This window comes from Crassostrea angulata, chromosome 8 (assembly GCF_025612915.1).
Source record: "Crassostrea angulata isolate pt1a10 chromosome 8, ASM2561291v2, whole genome shotgun sequence".
NCBI classification, from domain to species: Eukaryota; Metazoa; Mollusca; class Bivalvia; order Ostreida; family Ostreidae; genus Magallana; species Magallana angulata.
The window spans coordinates 13,656,540-13,674,037 of record NC_069118.1 but is presented as its reverse complement, the minus strand read 5'-3'; the positions used below and the strand labels follow the sequence as shown (position 1 = coordinate 13,674,037).

Here is a 17,498-nt window from a genome sequence, read left to right as displayed (position 1 = left end):
TACCTTTCATCAACGTGGCAATTTTGAAGTTAATGACATCATTTGTTTATTCCTTTTAAGCTAACAAACTTGCCTCCATCCATTGACCCGGTACAGCCACAAACTCACCTCAACTAGTAAAACTTGCACAAAAGTTAAAACAAGAAATAGGTAAATGAACATAAATAATTTTATTTATTTTATCATCAATTGTAGGTCTATCGACACTTAAAATGTAGATGCTTAGATTTTTAAAACTCCAACTTTGGACCTTTGTCAGGTTTGTGTACCGTCGTAAACAAATTATTGTTTTATAATAACATGTTGCTCAATGATTTGATTAGTTTTTTCAATTTTTTACACTATAATAATATAATAGATTTACACCAACATTTGTCGTTTAGAAAGGTACATATATGTGAAGTCTTAATATTTTCCGAACAACTAAAATGTAAGAAAAAGTCGGCCGGAAAGCACACAAAATTGTTCTTTTTTTTCTTTTGAAAATGTCAAGCTGTGCTCGCATATGAGTTTCTTTAAAAAAAAGAAATGTTATCTGATATTACGCAAATAATCTTTCAAATTACTTGGTTCTTAACTTGATCAAAAACTAACATGTAACAATCAATATTTATTTGAATATTATAATGCTGATCAATTCACAAACAACTCTTTTTTGGCTTACTGAAATGAATTTCACACAAATCATGATACTGAAATAATTTCAACTATTTTCTTTATTTTGTTTGCATATACAAATGACATTGTTTTAAAAAAATCGGAAAACCATTTAAAAAGTTTTTTTTTTTAAAAAACTGAAGTCTCAATACCTAATATTTTGAGATGCCATTTTATATATACACATGTAGATAATGATGTACTCGGATGTACAAGGACTTTTTGTTTTCAGTTTCGGAAATGTTGCTATTCACGTGCCAGACATAAACTGGTGTTTTATTGCTAATTGAGGAAACCAGAACGCATTCAAAAGTTTCCTTTTAATGCAAAATATAGTTTAAAAAAGATAAAATCGTGAATTTTTTTTACAGACGAGAGTATCATGCTATCAAGAAGGAATGATTGTTTTAAGCAACGTTTATTCTTAATATGTAAGATTTAAACATATCTTTTAATGAAGTTTGTTCCTAATTTACAAAGCATAATCGTTATATTGTGATACATTTTTTTTTGCTTTCTTAATATCATAGCTACCTGGGTTATCAGATTTTGGATCGTATATTTGGTAAGAGTACCATGTCTGGACGCCATATTCTATGTTGGGTAAATGATTATGCATATTTAACTTATATACTTCTTTCAATTTTTTATGCTAAGAATCAATCCAAATGAGAAAATAATCTAACGTTTGACAGTTTTACTATTGTCCCGCATGTAATGATTATATTGCTAATGACATTTAATTTCCAATTGTAATTTGAGTATTGTGTACTTAAAGGACATACCATTATCAAGATTTCATGGCATTTGTAAGAAGTGAAAAACGATGTGGATTTTATCCAGAAAACGTATCAAGTTTTATAAGAAGAGGTACAATTACATTAAAACCGAATAGCGTAAATTATGCATTCTAGTAATTGACAGAAAACAGGTATTGTTTGAATAATAATTACTTTTTCACTTTCTAGATCATTCAATTGAAAAAGAGTCTTGTCTGATTTTTATGAAATCAGTGATAAATTTTTCTGCAATATCCGACGTTGCCAAAGCAGAAACCAACTACTTCGCTTTTGGTGCTAAGTACAGTTTTCCTTTAAAAGCATCTCCTTGTACAAACCAATTACAAGATGTGGAAATGGTCCTTTTTTGTGAAGGGCCGACAGGTAATTAAAAGTAAAGGAAATCGACAGTCGCTGCTCAAATAATGCACCTGAATTAAACAAAATAACAAGGATCAAAGATAATTTAATATAAAGAAAAATGAGTCAAGATCCGTTGTAGATATGTTAAAACATTTTTGCTTTTAATGGCACCACATACAAATACATATGAAAGTTATTTTTATTCCATGTTTTCTCTAACTCAATTTTAATAAACGAGTTCCCTCAATTTTGTTCACAATTTTTTCACAGTTTAATATAAACTAAAATTGTATAATATTTACAGTTTTTAGCGGATTAACATGTAATCAGGGCTGTAACAGGCTGTCAGAGGTTTGTCGACAATCGTCAGATGTCAACGAAGAACTTTGTATTCGTAAGAGTCTAACACGACATACTAAATAGTTGATTTCACAAACTAAAAAAAATTACGAAATAAGTTCTTCAAGTATAATGTTTTCATGATGAAAATACAATAATTTCTCAAACTTATTGTTTACCTAGTTGATGTCTTGAGTTATATAAACATTGAGAGGGAGGGAACACAAATTGTTTGGCCCTTTTTATGTTGTTAAGTAGAATTAAAGTGCATTTTGTTTTTCATACTAATTCTTTTAGTTACAATTCAGTCACAACAAGTAAGTTATTGTGCATTTTTTGTAATAGTTAATACCGATCATTTTTAAATGTTTATTTCAGATAAGACGTATCATTTTCATTGCTTAAATAAGAACATACATTGCCTCATATCAACATTTTATCGCATCTTGTTTCAAATCCAATAAATATGCTATCGAGTAACTCAGCTTGTTTTATAAACTTTTTAATATTGCAGCTGAACGCAAAATTGACGATTTCTGCGATAACAATTTACCTTGTCCAAGAAATAGTGAATGCAAGATGGTTAACAATTTCACAAGTTGTCAATGTTCGGAAGGTTTTGAAGCTTTAGATGGAATATGTAGAAAAGGTAAGCATGTGTTTGATGTCAGACCATTGTATAATTCAAAAATCGTCAATCGAATGATGGTCATAATCGTCAATTAATTAAATTTCCACTCTAAGTGTTTAATTTTTTTTTTATTATTACAATAATTCATGCTTCATACGTTGGGAAACACAAAGCCGCAAGAAAAATACAATGCTTAATTAAAAAAAATCAATAAATGTAAATTAGATTTTAGATTAAGTTCTAAAACAAAAACCGGAAGAAAATTTAAAAAAAATGGCAGGCACAGGCTCTATATCTAAATAACAAGTAATTACAAAAAAATGTCATTGATTGATAGCTCGTGGTAAAAAAAATCATTTTTTGAAATATTACGAAAAAGCTGAAGGTTGATTTGTTGAGCATTTAGCCTTTTTAATGAAAATATAAAAATTAAAGTTGGCTCACAGTTCATCCTTATAGATTATATACAAGTGTGCTCTGAAATATAACGGATCTGCTGTTTACATGACTTTTCCTATCAACATGGGTATATCTTACCTATATATTGCTTACACATGTTAAAAAGTAAGTTTGGAATGAATTGAACAGTGACTTAAAATCATCACATTGTCTTGTACAGGTCTAAAACAAATTTTCAGTTTGATAAAATAGTGAATGGTAATGTAAATATGATTATTTAAGATGCTTAGTAGAAACAGTTTGCCTAAATGGATAAAATATTTTACTATTCATATTTCATCCAAGTTACGTTTGTTTTACATGACAGTAACTTTAGTTTTCAAATTTTGTTTCTAAAATTGATATAGTTTATTTTAAATTTATCTTTTAATACATTGTATTTACTATTTTAGTCGGGCTTACCTTGGGAGATACCTGTGACTATAATAGTCAATGTTCTGGGACTATCAACGCTTCACTTTGTTTACATGATAGGATCCGAAACAAGAAAGTGTGTTCATGTGAGAACGGTTATGTTGCTGATGATTCCAACTGCATATTAAGTACGTTTAGGTTTACACATTATCAAGCTAAACTGGGATTTTTTTTAAGTTAAATAATGCATTAGTTAATGAAAGTATGAATGTATTGAATATATAACTTGTACTGCAAAATAATGCATATATATATATATATATATATATATATATATATATATATATATATATATATATATATATATATATATATATATATATATTTATGTGTGTGTGTGTGTGTGTGTGTGCTGAAATTAAAAAAAGCTGGACGATGCAACAAATAATTATATTCATATTCTAAATGTCTATATTGTTAACTTTACATTCTTAACTCCAAAAAATATGAATACTGAGGTACCTAATTGTTGGTCGTTTTTTATGTAAGGCGGACTTGCGCTCAATGCAGAATGTAAAGAGGACCTACAATGTACAGAAACAGTCAATGGACATACATGTTTGCATAATGATGTTAGAAATAAATCCATTTGTCAGTGCGACAAAGGTTACATCGAAAAAAATTCATCATGCTTTATAAGTAAGTAAAAATCGAAATATATGTTACACTCAAAAGAAACTAAATATGACAAATTAGTTTCAAGTATGAAACATTCTGTAAAATAATGGTAGGACTGTTTTGCTGTGCTTGATATTAAGATGCAATTTAAAAGGCATTTATTGCAATATACATTTATCATGAACATTTGTAATAATGTTGGCATTAAAGTTTAAATACCAACAACGAGATTAGCAATTTAACTTTTTAATTTAAAAAAATATTTGAAATGAGTATAATAAAATTATAACTGCTAGATAATATACAATTGATCTGAAACCAAAATTGGCAACGAATGCAACGGAATGACAAGTGGTAATAAATATTACCTTTTGAATTGTAATGAATTATTATTTTAATCTACTTTCCACGACTTATGTTTTAATTGACAATTTGGTTAACATTGTTAACGTGTTGTTTTTAGCAATATTTTATTCTAGAGATATGTAGTAATATATTTTCTCACACTTGTTAGTGTTTCTTAAATTACCTTGATAATGTATCATTATATCTATTTATGGGGTTTAAAAGCACTCTCCCACTATTTGATTATTTAAAATATATTTCTTATGCTATATATTAGCAAATCGTCGTCTTTATGAATACTGCGATTGGTCTGAGCAATGTACCGGATCTACTGAAGCAAATGAATGTAAAGCTATAGATGGAATAAAGATGTGCTACTGTTCAGAGGATAGAGGAATATTTGAAGGGGCATGCTTGAAAGGTAATGACGGATAAAAAATAATTCATTTGTCGTCCAATTTGAATCAATTTTATATTTAAGTATCACTAGATAATAACCCGCGCAAGATATAATGCTTAATATGTTGACCATTTTAATGTTCATATTTATATATTATTTAATTTTTCCTTATCTTATTCTTTAAAATCGAAATAAAAAAACTGCATTGTTGGATATTTAGAGGAGAGGGCAGGGATGAACAATTTAAACTAAAATGAATTATATATACATGTAGGTGGCATTAATCCTGGTTGTTGCAGGTGAATGGAAAAAATAATTTTTTTAATGTATTTACTTTAAACCAATGAATGGGTATTTACAACCAATCGTATCTATCGCGGTATAAAAATGTTTGAAATTAAAACAAGCTAGGTTATGCATTATTATCCATTTGCATGCATATTTTAAACCAAAGTTGTCAAATTCAATTAAAGTATCTGCCCGATGGTAACTTGCCCTACACTTTCCGCCATGATGTCAAATAGTTAAACCGTTTCTGGACACCCTGTTCTAGAAAGTTCTTTCCATTATTACTTAATCGCTATAATTGTTCCAATTTATTTAATAACTTTTTGTATTAATCGAATTCCGATCTAAGGTATCTGCCCGCGATGCATGAATAGCTGTCCTACACTTTTCGCTAATTAGTCAATCCGTGTTTTTTGTTACCAAGTTCTGGAAAGTTCTATCCCATTCTCTCACCAGAGGTCGTACTTTGCAAGCGAATGAGTATCAAAACTTAAATCGCCAGCAAAAGAAACGAATTGACTTATTTTATTTATTCAACATCAAATCTTAACTTTTATACAATGTATATGTTTTCTCTAAATAGGCCCAGAGTAAATATAATCACCTTAACGTAATCATTTGATATTATTTCATTGCAAGTATATACTTTGATCGAGATTATCCCTGACTTTGATCCGCTAAAGCGTGTTTACCACTTTACTCTCATTTTTGCTATTTCGGGCTTCTTTGTCGAAAATGGAAAAAGGTTTTTGATTAATTTCACAATGATAACTTTTCAGTTAAAATTCAATTGTACCTAACGGACATCATCACACATGTGTTGAAATACCAAAGGTGTAAGCAAGTACTCTCGTGCAGGCATTTTGTAGTTAATATGCAAAATGCCTTAATGTATTAGTATAGATTGTTTATAAGTTAGCTCTTCAAAGCACCATTGGATTTGGCACCGAGCAAGGTTTGATTTTAATTTATTTCCAATGCTGAAAGTTACAAAACAAGTTACAAAAATATTGTGTACATGTTTCACACGATAACTTAAATAATTGATATATTCATCCATTATTAACAAGCTAATAGTTTATGTGTGCACGTAAGGTATTGATATGTCAACATTCCTTTATTTATCGTGGTAGGGTTATCAAATTTATATTCCTGCTTTCAAATTTAAGTATATAAAATAAAATAACGAAAAAGTTGTATCTTTAACTCAGTAAATATACAATGTCATTTTAACATTCACCATTTTACTCGGCATTGTCAGTCGGGATTCTATCATTCGAGGTAATATCTCGTACCCCCGTTTTCATCCTTACATAGAGTGTTTAAGACCTTTAAAGAACCAAATAAAATAAAATACTTTGATTTTCTTTTATTGTTCCTAATGATTGTTTTTAGTTTATTTAAAATTCAGTTGGATTAACTCTTGGTCAACACTGCTATGTAGACGGACAATGCACTGGTACATCAAACTCTGTTTGTAAGGCCGATCAGGATCAGACTGGAAGTTTAACCTGTCAGTGTTCTAACGGGTTTATGAGACACAATGGAAGTTGTTTAAAAGGTAAATCAACCTTTTATATTTGGTGCTGTCACTCTTTTACATACATACACTATCAACTGTACATAATACCACCTGTTTCCTGAAAAGACAGCACACCTAACCGATGCAATTTTTAGAATATATTAGTTAATATGAACGATGTTTGAAAGGTACAAATAATACAGATCTTTCGCCTAGCCATTATAATAGTAAGTGTTGCACCTATTAAAGCCATTTTTACTTTGTTAGAATTCAAACGGCTTTATGAAGAGTGTGAAATCGATGCTCAGTGCAATAGGACATCTGAAGACGTTGTCTGCAAAGAAAAATATCAGCGGAAAATGTGTATGTGCAATACAGGATACAAGTATTTGGAAGTAAACGGCACTTGGAAATGTATGAAAGGTAGACTAATTCCAAAGTTGACTTTTGTTGGGAAATAGTTTTATAAGGTGATAATTTTTGTTGGGGTGTGGTCAAATGTAAAAAAGCCCCAAGGGCTTAATGATAGATTTGATCACTCCGACACTGAAATGATAACTTCTTAATATTTAGAGATGATTCCTTTTTACTTTTATTTACATAGTTATATTTAATTTTCAGCAATTGTACGATTAAATATGTGAATATAAATAAGCAAACCTCTCTTGCACCACAATTATATGTCATATGAATGTTTTGGATCGTTTAGATATAAAACGATATAGAGAGTTAGCACAGGCAAATACACACAAAAAATGCAAATATTTCGGAATAGAATGTTTAACAGATAAGTTTGAAAACTAAAACATTTTCTTGTTCATTGGGGCTTGCCAAATTTTGATTTAAATTATTTTCAAGATATGAAATTTCAAGTATGACTTTTCACCTAGCATTTTTAATAGTAAATGTTGCACTTTGTTAGAATACAAACAGCTTTATGATGAGTGTGAAATTGATGATCAATGCAATAGAACTTCTGAAGAGGTTGTCTGCAAAGAAAAATATCAGCGGAAAATATGTATGTGTAATACAGGATACAAGTATTTGGAAGTAAACGGCACTTGGAAATGTATGAAAGGTAGACTAATTCCAAAGTTCATTTTTGCAATTTAATGTTTTCAGATAAGTAAGAACACAAAATCACTTTCCTTTTTTTCATAGGGGCTTGATTTTTTTTATTTATTTGTATTAATTTGTGATACGTTTTATTTAGCTTAAGAAATGTTTTAACACTCTCGTGTAGTTGGATTGTCTCTTGGTGAACCTTGCTGCATACACGAGCAATGCACTGGCACACCACCCACTTTCATTTGTGTATCTAAGGAAAATGATGCAGGTGTTTTAACTTGTCAATGCAACAGCACTAGAGGATATATGAGATATAATGAGACATGTCTCCAAGGTATATGTATTTTATAACGCAGTACAGTTAAGGCGGTCAATAAAAAATATGGGCAAATTTTTGTGATGAAAACACGTATACTTTAGTTAAACTGGCATGTCCTTTTTAAAATCAATAACAGTCACTCAAATGCAATATATTTCTAAAATATATATATAACAGTACAATATTTTATGTTCATAGTGGTCACGTGATATGGCAGTCGCATGGTACAAGCAGACGTATTTGTGGTTTTGAGGTCATTTAAAAAATTTAATATTGCAAGGGCATAATCATGTCAAAATTCACATCTGAATTATGAAATAACTTGATGTTATATCGTAGATTTTGAAAAACGGTGCGAACTTTTAAAGATAAGAATATTTATTAGTAGAAACCGTAATTTATAATGCATATGTTGAATAATTTTGAAGGTTACAGGGTTAATTTCATAAAAAATAATTAATTTGTAAGATTTTACAAGGATCGTAGAAGTTTTTAAGTTACATAGCATATTTCAAATTCACATGTAAAAGTTTGTCGGGGTCAGGTAAGTGTATGCCCTTGCATATTAAGTGATTTATTTAGGTACTCAGATTTTAGATATACGATATTTTATACAAAACCGACGTGGCTTCTTTATACGATGCATACTTTTAACAAAATGAAAATAAGACTATATAGGTATCATTCTACTAATAATAATTTCAAACAAAATATTCATTTATACTTTTCCGTTAATGTATGACATTTATTTTTCTTCGCTGTAAAACTGCACGATAGCCTTCAATGATTTAACTTAATGCGTCATTTTGAAGCATATGACGTCATATTTTGTAGTACAGCGAGAACGACATCTCGCTTATTTTTCAGTGTTTACAATATAACGGACATCAAAATTGTAAGTAATAGCATTTGATGTTTTTAATTAAAAGATTAGTATAAGTTAATTTTACTAATAAATAGATTTTTAAGTACTTTCGAGGTTTGTAATATAATGTGATGTCATAATGCATATTTCCCGTACTTTTTGTCTGAACGGAGTTTATTGACAGCCTTAACTGTGCTGCGAATGAAGAATGTCATTATTTTTTTATTATATATACCTCAGAAGGACATATATCTTGTATAACGTATGAAATATATGAACTGTTTGAAGAATAGGTAAAAAAGGGATACTTTATATTTCTCAGTCGACAAACAACTGTACGAGGAATGTGAAATAGATGCTCAGTGCAATGGGACATCGGGGAAGGAGGTCTGTAGAGAAATACGAGACAGGAAGTTATGTTTGTGTGAAGTAGGGTTTATTGAAGACAATACAGCTCTGAAATGTCTTCAAGGTAAGATATCGAAGTACATGGTATCACCCACCCACCCAAAATACAGAAGTAACTAGAGCAGAGCTCGTGGCAAAGCCACGAGTAGGTCTTCCGTTGTTGCTGCGGGTTGAAAATATATGTGATATGGTGTCAAACGATCATAATGACTAAACTTGCAGTTCTGCTTTTGTTATAAAAACGTGTTGTGATTGAAAGCCTGTATATAAAACATGTTTTGAAAAAAGAAAGGAAGAAAATATTTTAGGAAAACTATTTGTCGAACACAGTTTGAATAATCGTTTCAAAAATTCTTTAAAAAATGAGATGTTAAATGGCGAGTTAAAATTTTTAAAGGGTAGCAAGCATTGTTATAAACAGTATGTACTCATGATTCATGTCAGGAATTGTATTTTTTTTTAACCGAACACGCCTACAAAACACGTAACCTTTTCTCTAAGATAACTTCTTTATTTAAATCTTTTGAAATTTTTGAAGACTATGTGCAAGTTTAGAATTGTTACATGCTGACAAAATTTAGTAATTAGTCAAAATTGATGGCATCTCTGAACTTTTCTATAGGGAAATGTGTGTCGTTTGATATTATTTAATGAAACGAGTAGACTTGGACATTAAAAAAAATATATAATCAGCTAAAAAAATGATCAGCGGGAGAATTTATGCAAAAGCGAGCATCTAAATTTTACACCATATGGTGCTGTTTCACAGAGACACCGCTATGTAACGTGAATTAAATAACCTTATTTACAGAAATGAATATCACATCTCTAAACGATGTAATAATATACAAAATCCTTATTTTTATGTCACTGGGTTGATTTATAAAATTAAAAAAAAAATTTCAATTGCGCTTGCGTAAATTGGAATTCTGGGAAGGAATTAGACAGTCCGTGTTAGAGAAATTCGAAGAAGTTATGAAACTGGTCAGTTTCTAGATCAAACTTTGCATTGATGTATTAAAATACTATCATGTGTATCGTCTGTAGCCACGGTCCGGAATCCGTATGTGCTGTCATACATTGTATGTACATCGATACACCTTTACCTCCTCACCTACAGCTATACAAATGAGGGTGCAACCTTCATATACACATGCATAGTATTATAGTTTTGGAAACTATTTATCTTGTATTTTAATATATTGGGTATTCATTGTTCATCTAAAATTAGTATTCCACTAGCTGGCTGTAGCTAACCTTGTAAGTAAATTAAGTTGCATTACAACCTCATAATACACAACATTAAAAGGTTGTAACATTTTCTCCTCATTGTGTCAAAGTTTGACTTCCAACTTTCAATTATAATATATTATGAATTATTCTGTTCATACAGAAGTTTAGCGTGGTCAACAGGTTGATTTATTAGGCATATTCTCAGGTAAGAATTTCACATCTTTAGTGTGAAGATGATTGACTTCGAATAATAGTCTTATTGTTAATAAAAGCACCGTCCAACTGTTACTCAATTACATATGTTCTGAGTTGTGTGCGCTAAAGCGACACAAGATTTTCGGTACGTGGCGATTGAATTAACACAGACTGACCGAATAAACAAACGCGTGGGAAAGTGAAACACGTTGAGGAGAAAATGTTACACATAAGAAGTCGCCAAAAATGATTTTCGAAATATCTGGATATCTTTTCGCCAATTTAAAAAAAAATACAGCGCGAGCACTTGTCAGCGGGGCGGGAGGAGGGGGGACGCAGCAATGGGTTCGCTTCCACACTCAAACGAACAACCATGTATTAGAAAAACTACAGAGTTATTAATATGTGACCGATAGAATCTAATCTTAAGTTGTTTAAAATTCAATTGAATATTCTTTCAAATAATCATCAAATGCCTTAATTTAGGACAATTCAGGACATTCTTCTATCTTGCTCACCTACCGCAAACATGTAACATGGAACTTTGATTATAATTTGAGTACCTTGTATTTTATCGTATAATTAAATCAATGCTTAATCAGCTGTACAAGTAAAATAAATTTATCTTTTCATCTTAAACCTTATATAATAGTCAAAACATAATAAATATAGTTCTGTCCGTGCAAAATATGAAACATGAATGCGTGATAAGGTACATGTAGAAGAACACGAGCCGACCGCAGATCACTCGTCCACTCGCGCTATATATCCTCGGCCATGTGCGAGGGATGATCATCATTTGATATTTCGGGGGGGGGGGGGGGGGTTATAAATTTTTAGATATACAAACCAACCATTAATTTATTTCTGATGATGTTTCCGATTTGGAGTAATATCGTTCATTAATATTTATTTTCAATCAAATGTTTAATTAAACGAATACAAGATGGACAAACTTTTATAACATGAAATTAAAACAGTTCTTGTATTTACGACTATATAAACTCAAACATGTTCATATTCATCTAAGTGTGCGTCGCGGTGTGCGAATCTTGTGTATGAGATAACCGCTTACCGCTAGGTAGTGCAGCCGTGGCAGATCTCCTCAGCCGTGGACGAAGGGTAGATTACGTAAAGGCACAACGCGCAGACACGCACAGTTCGGAACACAGTTTGCAGTTTGCAGTATAACGACCTTATTCTATCAAATAAAAGTTCTTTATTTTAAACTTAAACCCCACAATTGATCTATGTCTGATATTGCTTTAGATGAGAATGACATTACTTTTATTAATTAACTGAACAATTTCTTAATTGACACCGAATCGTTAAGTCCATAAACTTTTACGTGTAATCAAAACTAAAACAATTCTTGAGTTAGCGGCTAAATAAACTCGTATATGAGAGACGCAACTCTCGTGTATTAGATAACTGCTGACCGCTAGGTAGCCCAGCCGGGACCATGGTGACCGATTTTCTCGGCCGCGGGTGATAGAGAGTTTCGTTAACTTGGCCAAATTGCCGCGAGTACTGGTCTACACGTATTACTTTTTCCCTCACATTATGCAATACCCAAACTCAAAAACAGTTTAATGAGATCAATAAAGTCACAAACAACATTTTTTGCAGCGACGCCCATATCGAAAATTTTACTGTTTTAGAGTTATGAAGCAAAGACTTTTAAGGGCTGTAGACCCCTCATTTTAGGGGCTAGCCCCTTTTTTATGGTATCAAAAGAAAGCTCTTAATATTCTGCACAACTATTGTTCTATATATGTCTAGAAAAAATTTACAACTAAAAAGTTATTGAGCAAAGATATAAGCAAAATTTAACATTTTTTGAAACATAAATTTCGATGTAATTTTTTAAGTAGTATACGTGGGTAAATCAAACATATAAAACTAGGAGGAAAACGTTCAAGATGTCTACAATAAAGATTTGTAAATTAAAACTACTTGCTACGGATCGACTCGGAGCCTTTGCAGGTACACGAGACCCACTAAAAAAATATTCAAAGGGGAATAACTCAAAACCGGAAGCAGCAATTTCACAATTTTTTGTGCTATAGTAAGCTATTATCATTTCCAATAAACCCTGAAAATTTGAATAAAATCTAATGACAAACAAGCGAGATATTACAGTTTAAAAGAACGTCTAGAAGAAAAAGAAGAAGACAAATAATAATGAAGAATTTCCAACAGAATCAGTACAAGGTCTTCCGTTGGAAACGGAAGACCTTAAAAAGTAAAATATATAGTTTGTACGAGCTGTTCTAATTAGAGAAAATATTGATTTTATTTCTAAAAAATGAAAATGTTGCGTGCGGGTACCGTGAATATGGAGAGGAAAAAGAGGAAGTCTTTTCAGGATTCTTCATGCGTTTTGTGAACAAGTTTAGCAATTGATATTTTAAACGCTTATATGCACTACAGTCTTATCCATTTTAAATAATATGAAATCTGTAACTATTCAAATAAATCTGAACTGATGCTATAGTCTATGATCTTAGGTGTATGCTTGGTCATAGAAGTGAGTGAGAAATAATATAAATTAAAATATACCGTATATGCGGAGTTTTTTTTCGCCTGTCACAAAATTTGCAAAAATGGGGGAAATGTGTAGCATTTTTAATTTGCGTCAGTCAATTTTTACGATTTTAAAAGTTTCTTATAAAACTGGTACAAGATATAATTTCTGCGTAATGAATATATTGCTATTTGACAGCGATCATGAAAAAACAAAAGTTTGATAATCGCAAAAAATACCGGATATACGGTATCATGAAGAAAGGACAATAGCAAACCGTTAACCATCTCATAGTCTATAAAACGAAATACCAAATCAAAGCAGCGCAACACGGAACTCCAAATAGATAGAGGTAGGATTAAGTGTCTAGGAGAAGTGAATACGGAAAAGTCCGTAGGCAATTAGGTTATGAATTATGATCTAACAGTTAGCATGAAAAACGTCAGTCAGCATGCGACCCAGTGGAAGATTGTATTTGATGACAAGGTCGTTGAATCGACAATAGAACTTACGAAAAGATGACTCCAAACGAGACTGTTGATAATCCTTTTTTATCAACTTGTTCGTCAGTATGCTTTTCATACTAAGAGCATGCCCTTGCGTATCGAATCAACTGAGACAAAAACACCATATGCAGGTGATGAAGGTGTATTGCTACATAAGTAAGGAAAGTTGATTATAGAAGAATAGAAGTTATAGCGTTTATCATAACATTTTGCTGTTAGGTTAGCATCAATGTCCATTTCATACAGTTATTCCGAATGTTTGTTAATGATTTGGATCCGACAAACTAACATGTTAAGGAAGAGTAAAATTTTGTACAGTAATTACATTCTTCAGTTTAAAGAAATCAGATTTCGGAAAAAGATTATTTCGGAAATTTGATTAAATAAAACTTTAAAATTTATTTTTTCTTTAAGAGTTAGGCTTGGTGTTATAATTTTGTTCAGTGTATGAATTTACTCTTTTCTGCGAAATCTTGGATTCGAACATAATGTATTATTATAAAACATAGGGTATGTTTAGACACAATTGCTAGTTCTAATAACTTTTTAATTTTAACGCTGAAGCAAATCCACCTTTAAAGTTTGCTCCCACTCTAAGTAAAGCGTTGGTGGTTGCAGTTTATATTGTATGGATATCTTTATTCATGTACATGTGTGTACGTATGAAATAAAGATTGCAAAATTTTTTTGAAAGAAATATTATATCTAAAAATATAGAGCCATGTGCACAAACTACTTTCAATTTTATTTTCTCAAAATCATTTAATTTTGTTATATACAATATATACTATCTGACCAGTTCAAAGAAAGTACATATACACATAATTGTATCATTTGTTCATTCTGGTTGAAACTACTGAGTTTAATATTTATCGTTTAGTACTGTAATAAATATTTTGGTTTAATAGCTACAATAGTGGAGGAACAGGCCTGGATTGCTGGTGAGCTAATCAAGATGTTTGTTATTCAAATAGTTATAATCTAACTGATTGTTTTGTATGTGAAAAATGTAATAAGGACGATTTTTTCTCAATATTCCTAAATTGTAGATAAGCGAATCCAATTTCTTGTCATAGCTGTAGGAGGATTCGTTATTATCACATGTTTGGTGTGTTTATTTACCACTGTCCTGTTTGCACTGAAGAAAAGAAAGTCGGACAATCAGAGGTACATGTAATCAATTTATACGTGATATAAACACATATTAAAAAAAATCACCAAACAATTATATTTTCAAATACTTCTGTACTGGTTATTCAAGTATTATGTGTTTGCTTTGTAGGTTTGAATATCAAGATTCTACACATATAGAAATTGGACATATCCACAATTCCCCAAACGATGATACAGGGAACATATACGATGAAGATGTTAGTGAATTGTTTAATCTATACGATTTTAATTTCTATATACAAAGAAAAATAAAATGAAAATTCAGAAATCGAATCTAAAAAGTTTAAGGATAGGTTAAACACGTATTTCGTTTTATTTTAGGTTTCACAAGCATATGATCATAATTCTGTTTATGATCATACAGATGACATTTACAATGCCACACATCAGAGAGAAGAACAAAAAGATGAAAACCTCTACAATCATATCGAGACTCAGTCTTCCTTCACAGAGCAACACTCTGATCACTATACATACTCGTACAACCATCTTCACCAAAGACCATTCCCGATGTCATTAGTCTATAATGAGCCAAATACCACTTCAGTTTAGTTGCTGTCTACTAGAAATGAAATTAACAACAATTTAAAAAGGAAAACTATGTTAAACATAGTTGTTTCTTTAGTTGTTTTTACCTTATAAATTTGAATTTTAAATTTAAATAAAATGCCATCAGTCATATGTTCGATTTTTAACACGGTACACATATTATGCCCGCCCTTTCTAAAGAGAACTCCGGTTCATTATTGTTATCCTGAGCCGTCCGACCCTCCGTCCGTCTGTCCGACCGTCCGTCTTTCACTTTATCCTTTTCTCAAACTGCACTGACATTTAAAAACAAATAACTATCTATATATGATACGGTGTGTATATGTATATCAAACACTGAGAAAAGTGTAACCAATCTACTGTTACACTGATAGTGCTAATTTTTCTTCCCTTTTAATACGTTCAAGTAACTTTATCTTGGTCTAGTGAAATACAAAAAATAAAAAAGAAATGTGGTGGTCCAAGGGATAATTTTGTTTTCCTGGAGATGGGAGGGAGAGGGGTGACTGGGGCTTATTTTTACTCTATATTCTCTCTTTCTCTCAAAAGGGTTTTTTTCATTAGCATTTCTTGGCAAAGATAATGGAATATGGTGCTACTTCCCTGGATTCGTGGTCTTACTCTCACTCAATCTCCAGATATTATTTTGATAAGCCTAAAACTGTAATTTCTTTCCGTACATGGAATATTCTTTCTCTAACAGTGCAAGACACCATAATGTTATTCTTGTGTGAGACAACGCCACAACAAAAAAGTATTTTAGAAAAGGAATGCTGTGTGAAGAGATTGAAAGGTTACTTCACAATTTTATGAAAAAATATTCGAAGTTATGTCTGAATATGTATACTACGGACATCCACGGATTGTATTCACGTTGTATTCAATTGCATTTTGTAACATGAAATATATTAATGGAATAAAATTTCAACAAAAATAAAGATGTTAAAAACTATTCTTCGAAATTTTGATCATAGATATATGTTTGAACTTCTGTATATGCCTCTTATTTGGTTCATTTATAGTATTTTTCTTTTGAGGAGAGAAGTACTTGTTGTAACTTATCAAGTATTATGTTAATAGAATGTTCTCAAGATTGGAAACTTTGCCTCGAAATATTAGTGTTGAAAATAAATCATTTCAGCAGAAACATATTATCTCAAAAATCTCTTCCAATTAGAACTTGCTTTACAACACAAGGAGATACTGCATAAATCAAAATATTACGTTAACATTTAATTTATCTTATCTAATGATTTGTTCAATTGTGCTAGTACTAACTGCAAACGTAAATGAATCGGGAATTAAGAAAAAGAGATAATTAAGAACTAGGCTGTTAGGATTGATTGAACGTCAAAAGTGCAAAACTGCAGACCATCGTAGTTTAGCGTGTCTAGTGTTTGTATGGCTAATCTAAACAGTGAAGAGAGAGAGAGAGAGAGAGAGAGAGAGAGAGAGAGAGAGAGAGAGAGAGAGAGAGAGATGGTGATGATGACGATGATGATGTACAGTTTAATAAGCACTAAATGGAATATACACTATACACCCTTATACTGATGACATGCCGGTGCCAAAAAATCGTTCGCTTGAAAATTGATTAATATAAATATTAAATGTATTTGCCAGAGAGAGAGAGAGAGAGAGAGAGAGAGAGAGAGAAAGAGAGAGAGAGAACTTTTTTGAAATTCGAGTTACATGTTATGTAAATGTTAGTGTTGATAGCTCATTCAGTGTCGTTATGCGTGTGAAGATGGTCCTGTTTTATTTGGTTGAAATGAGTAGTCAGCTCACTTGCCGTAAACATTGGTTGGTAACATTAATTCACACAGACAGCATTACCAAA

General features: G+C 31.2%; 1 protein-coding gene across 3 annotated transcripts; it reads left to right on the top strand.

The window, feature by feature from the left end:
- Positions 1–37: 37 nt before the first annotated feature.
- On the top strand, positions 38–16,559 carry LOC128158043 (prion-like-(Q/N-rich) domain-bearing protein 25). Of its 3 annotated transcripts, XM_052820719.1 has the most exons (19): positions 38–150; positions 1,029–1,088; positions 1,188–1,260; positions 1,436–1,527; positions 1,626–1,820; positions 2,104–2,193; positions 2,653–2,787; positions 3,621–3,770; positions 4,132–4,281; positions 4,883–5,026; positions 6,705–6,854; positions 7,083–7,238; positions 7,738–7,893; positions 8,059–8,217; positions 9,390–9,539; positions 14,845–14,877; positions 14,986–15,103; positions 15,219–15,306; positions 15,431–16,559. In XM_052820719.1, exons 2-19 carry the CDS (start codon positions 1,040–1,042, stop codon positions 15,659–15,661), a joined length of 2,319 nt encoding a protein of 772 aa, XP_052676679.1. In that variant the 5' UTR covers positions 38–150; positions 1,029–1,039; the 3' UTR covers positions 15,662–16,559. The 3 variants fall into 3 exon arrangements, with proteins under 3 accessions (XP_052676679.1, XP_052676677.1, XP_052676678.1); XM_052820717.1 differs by lacking the exon at positions 14,845–14,877 and having other exon boundaries at positions 39–150; positions 15,431–16,558; XM_052820718.1 differs by lacking the exons at positions 38–150; positions 14,845–14,877 and having other exon boundaries at positions 988–1,088.
- The last annotated feature ends 939 nt before the right edge of the window (positions 16,560–17,498 follow it).

Bases quoted from the DNA above. Each gene is read 5' to 3' on its own strand.
- LOC128158043 (XM_052820719.1), top strand. From the start codon at position 1,040: ATGCTATCAAGAAGGAATGATTGTTTTAAGCAACGTTTATTCTTAATA. The intron at 6,855-7,082 runs GTAAATCAACCT...TTACTTTGTTAG, and splicing joins CAATGGAAGTTGTTTAAAAG to AATTCAAACGGCTTTATGAA. The intron at 15,307-15,430 runs GTTAGTGAATTG...GTTTTATTTTAG, and splicing joins GGAACATATACGATGAAGAT to GTTTCACAAGCATATGATCA.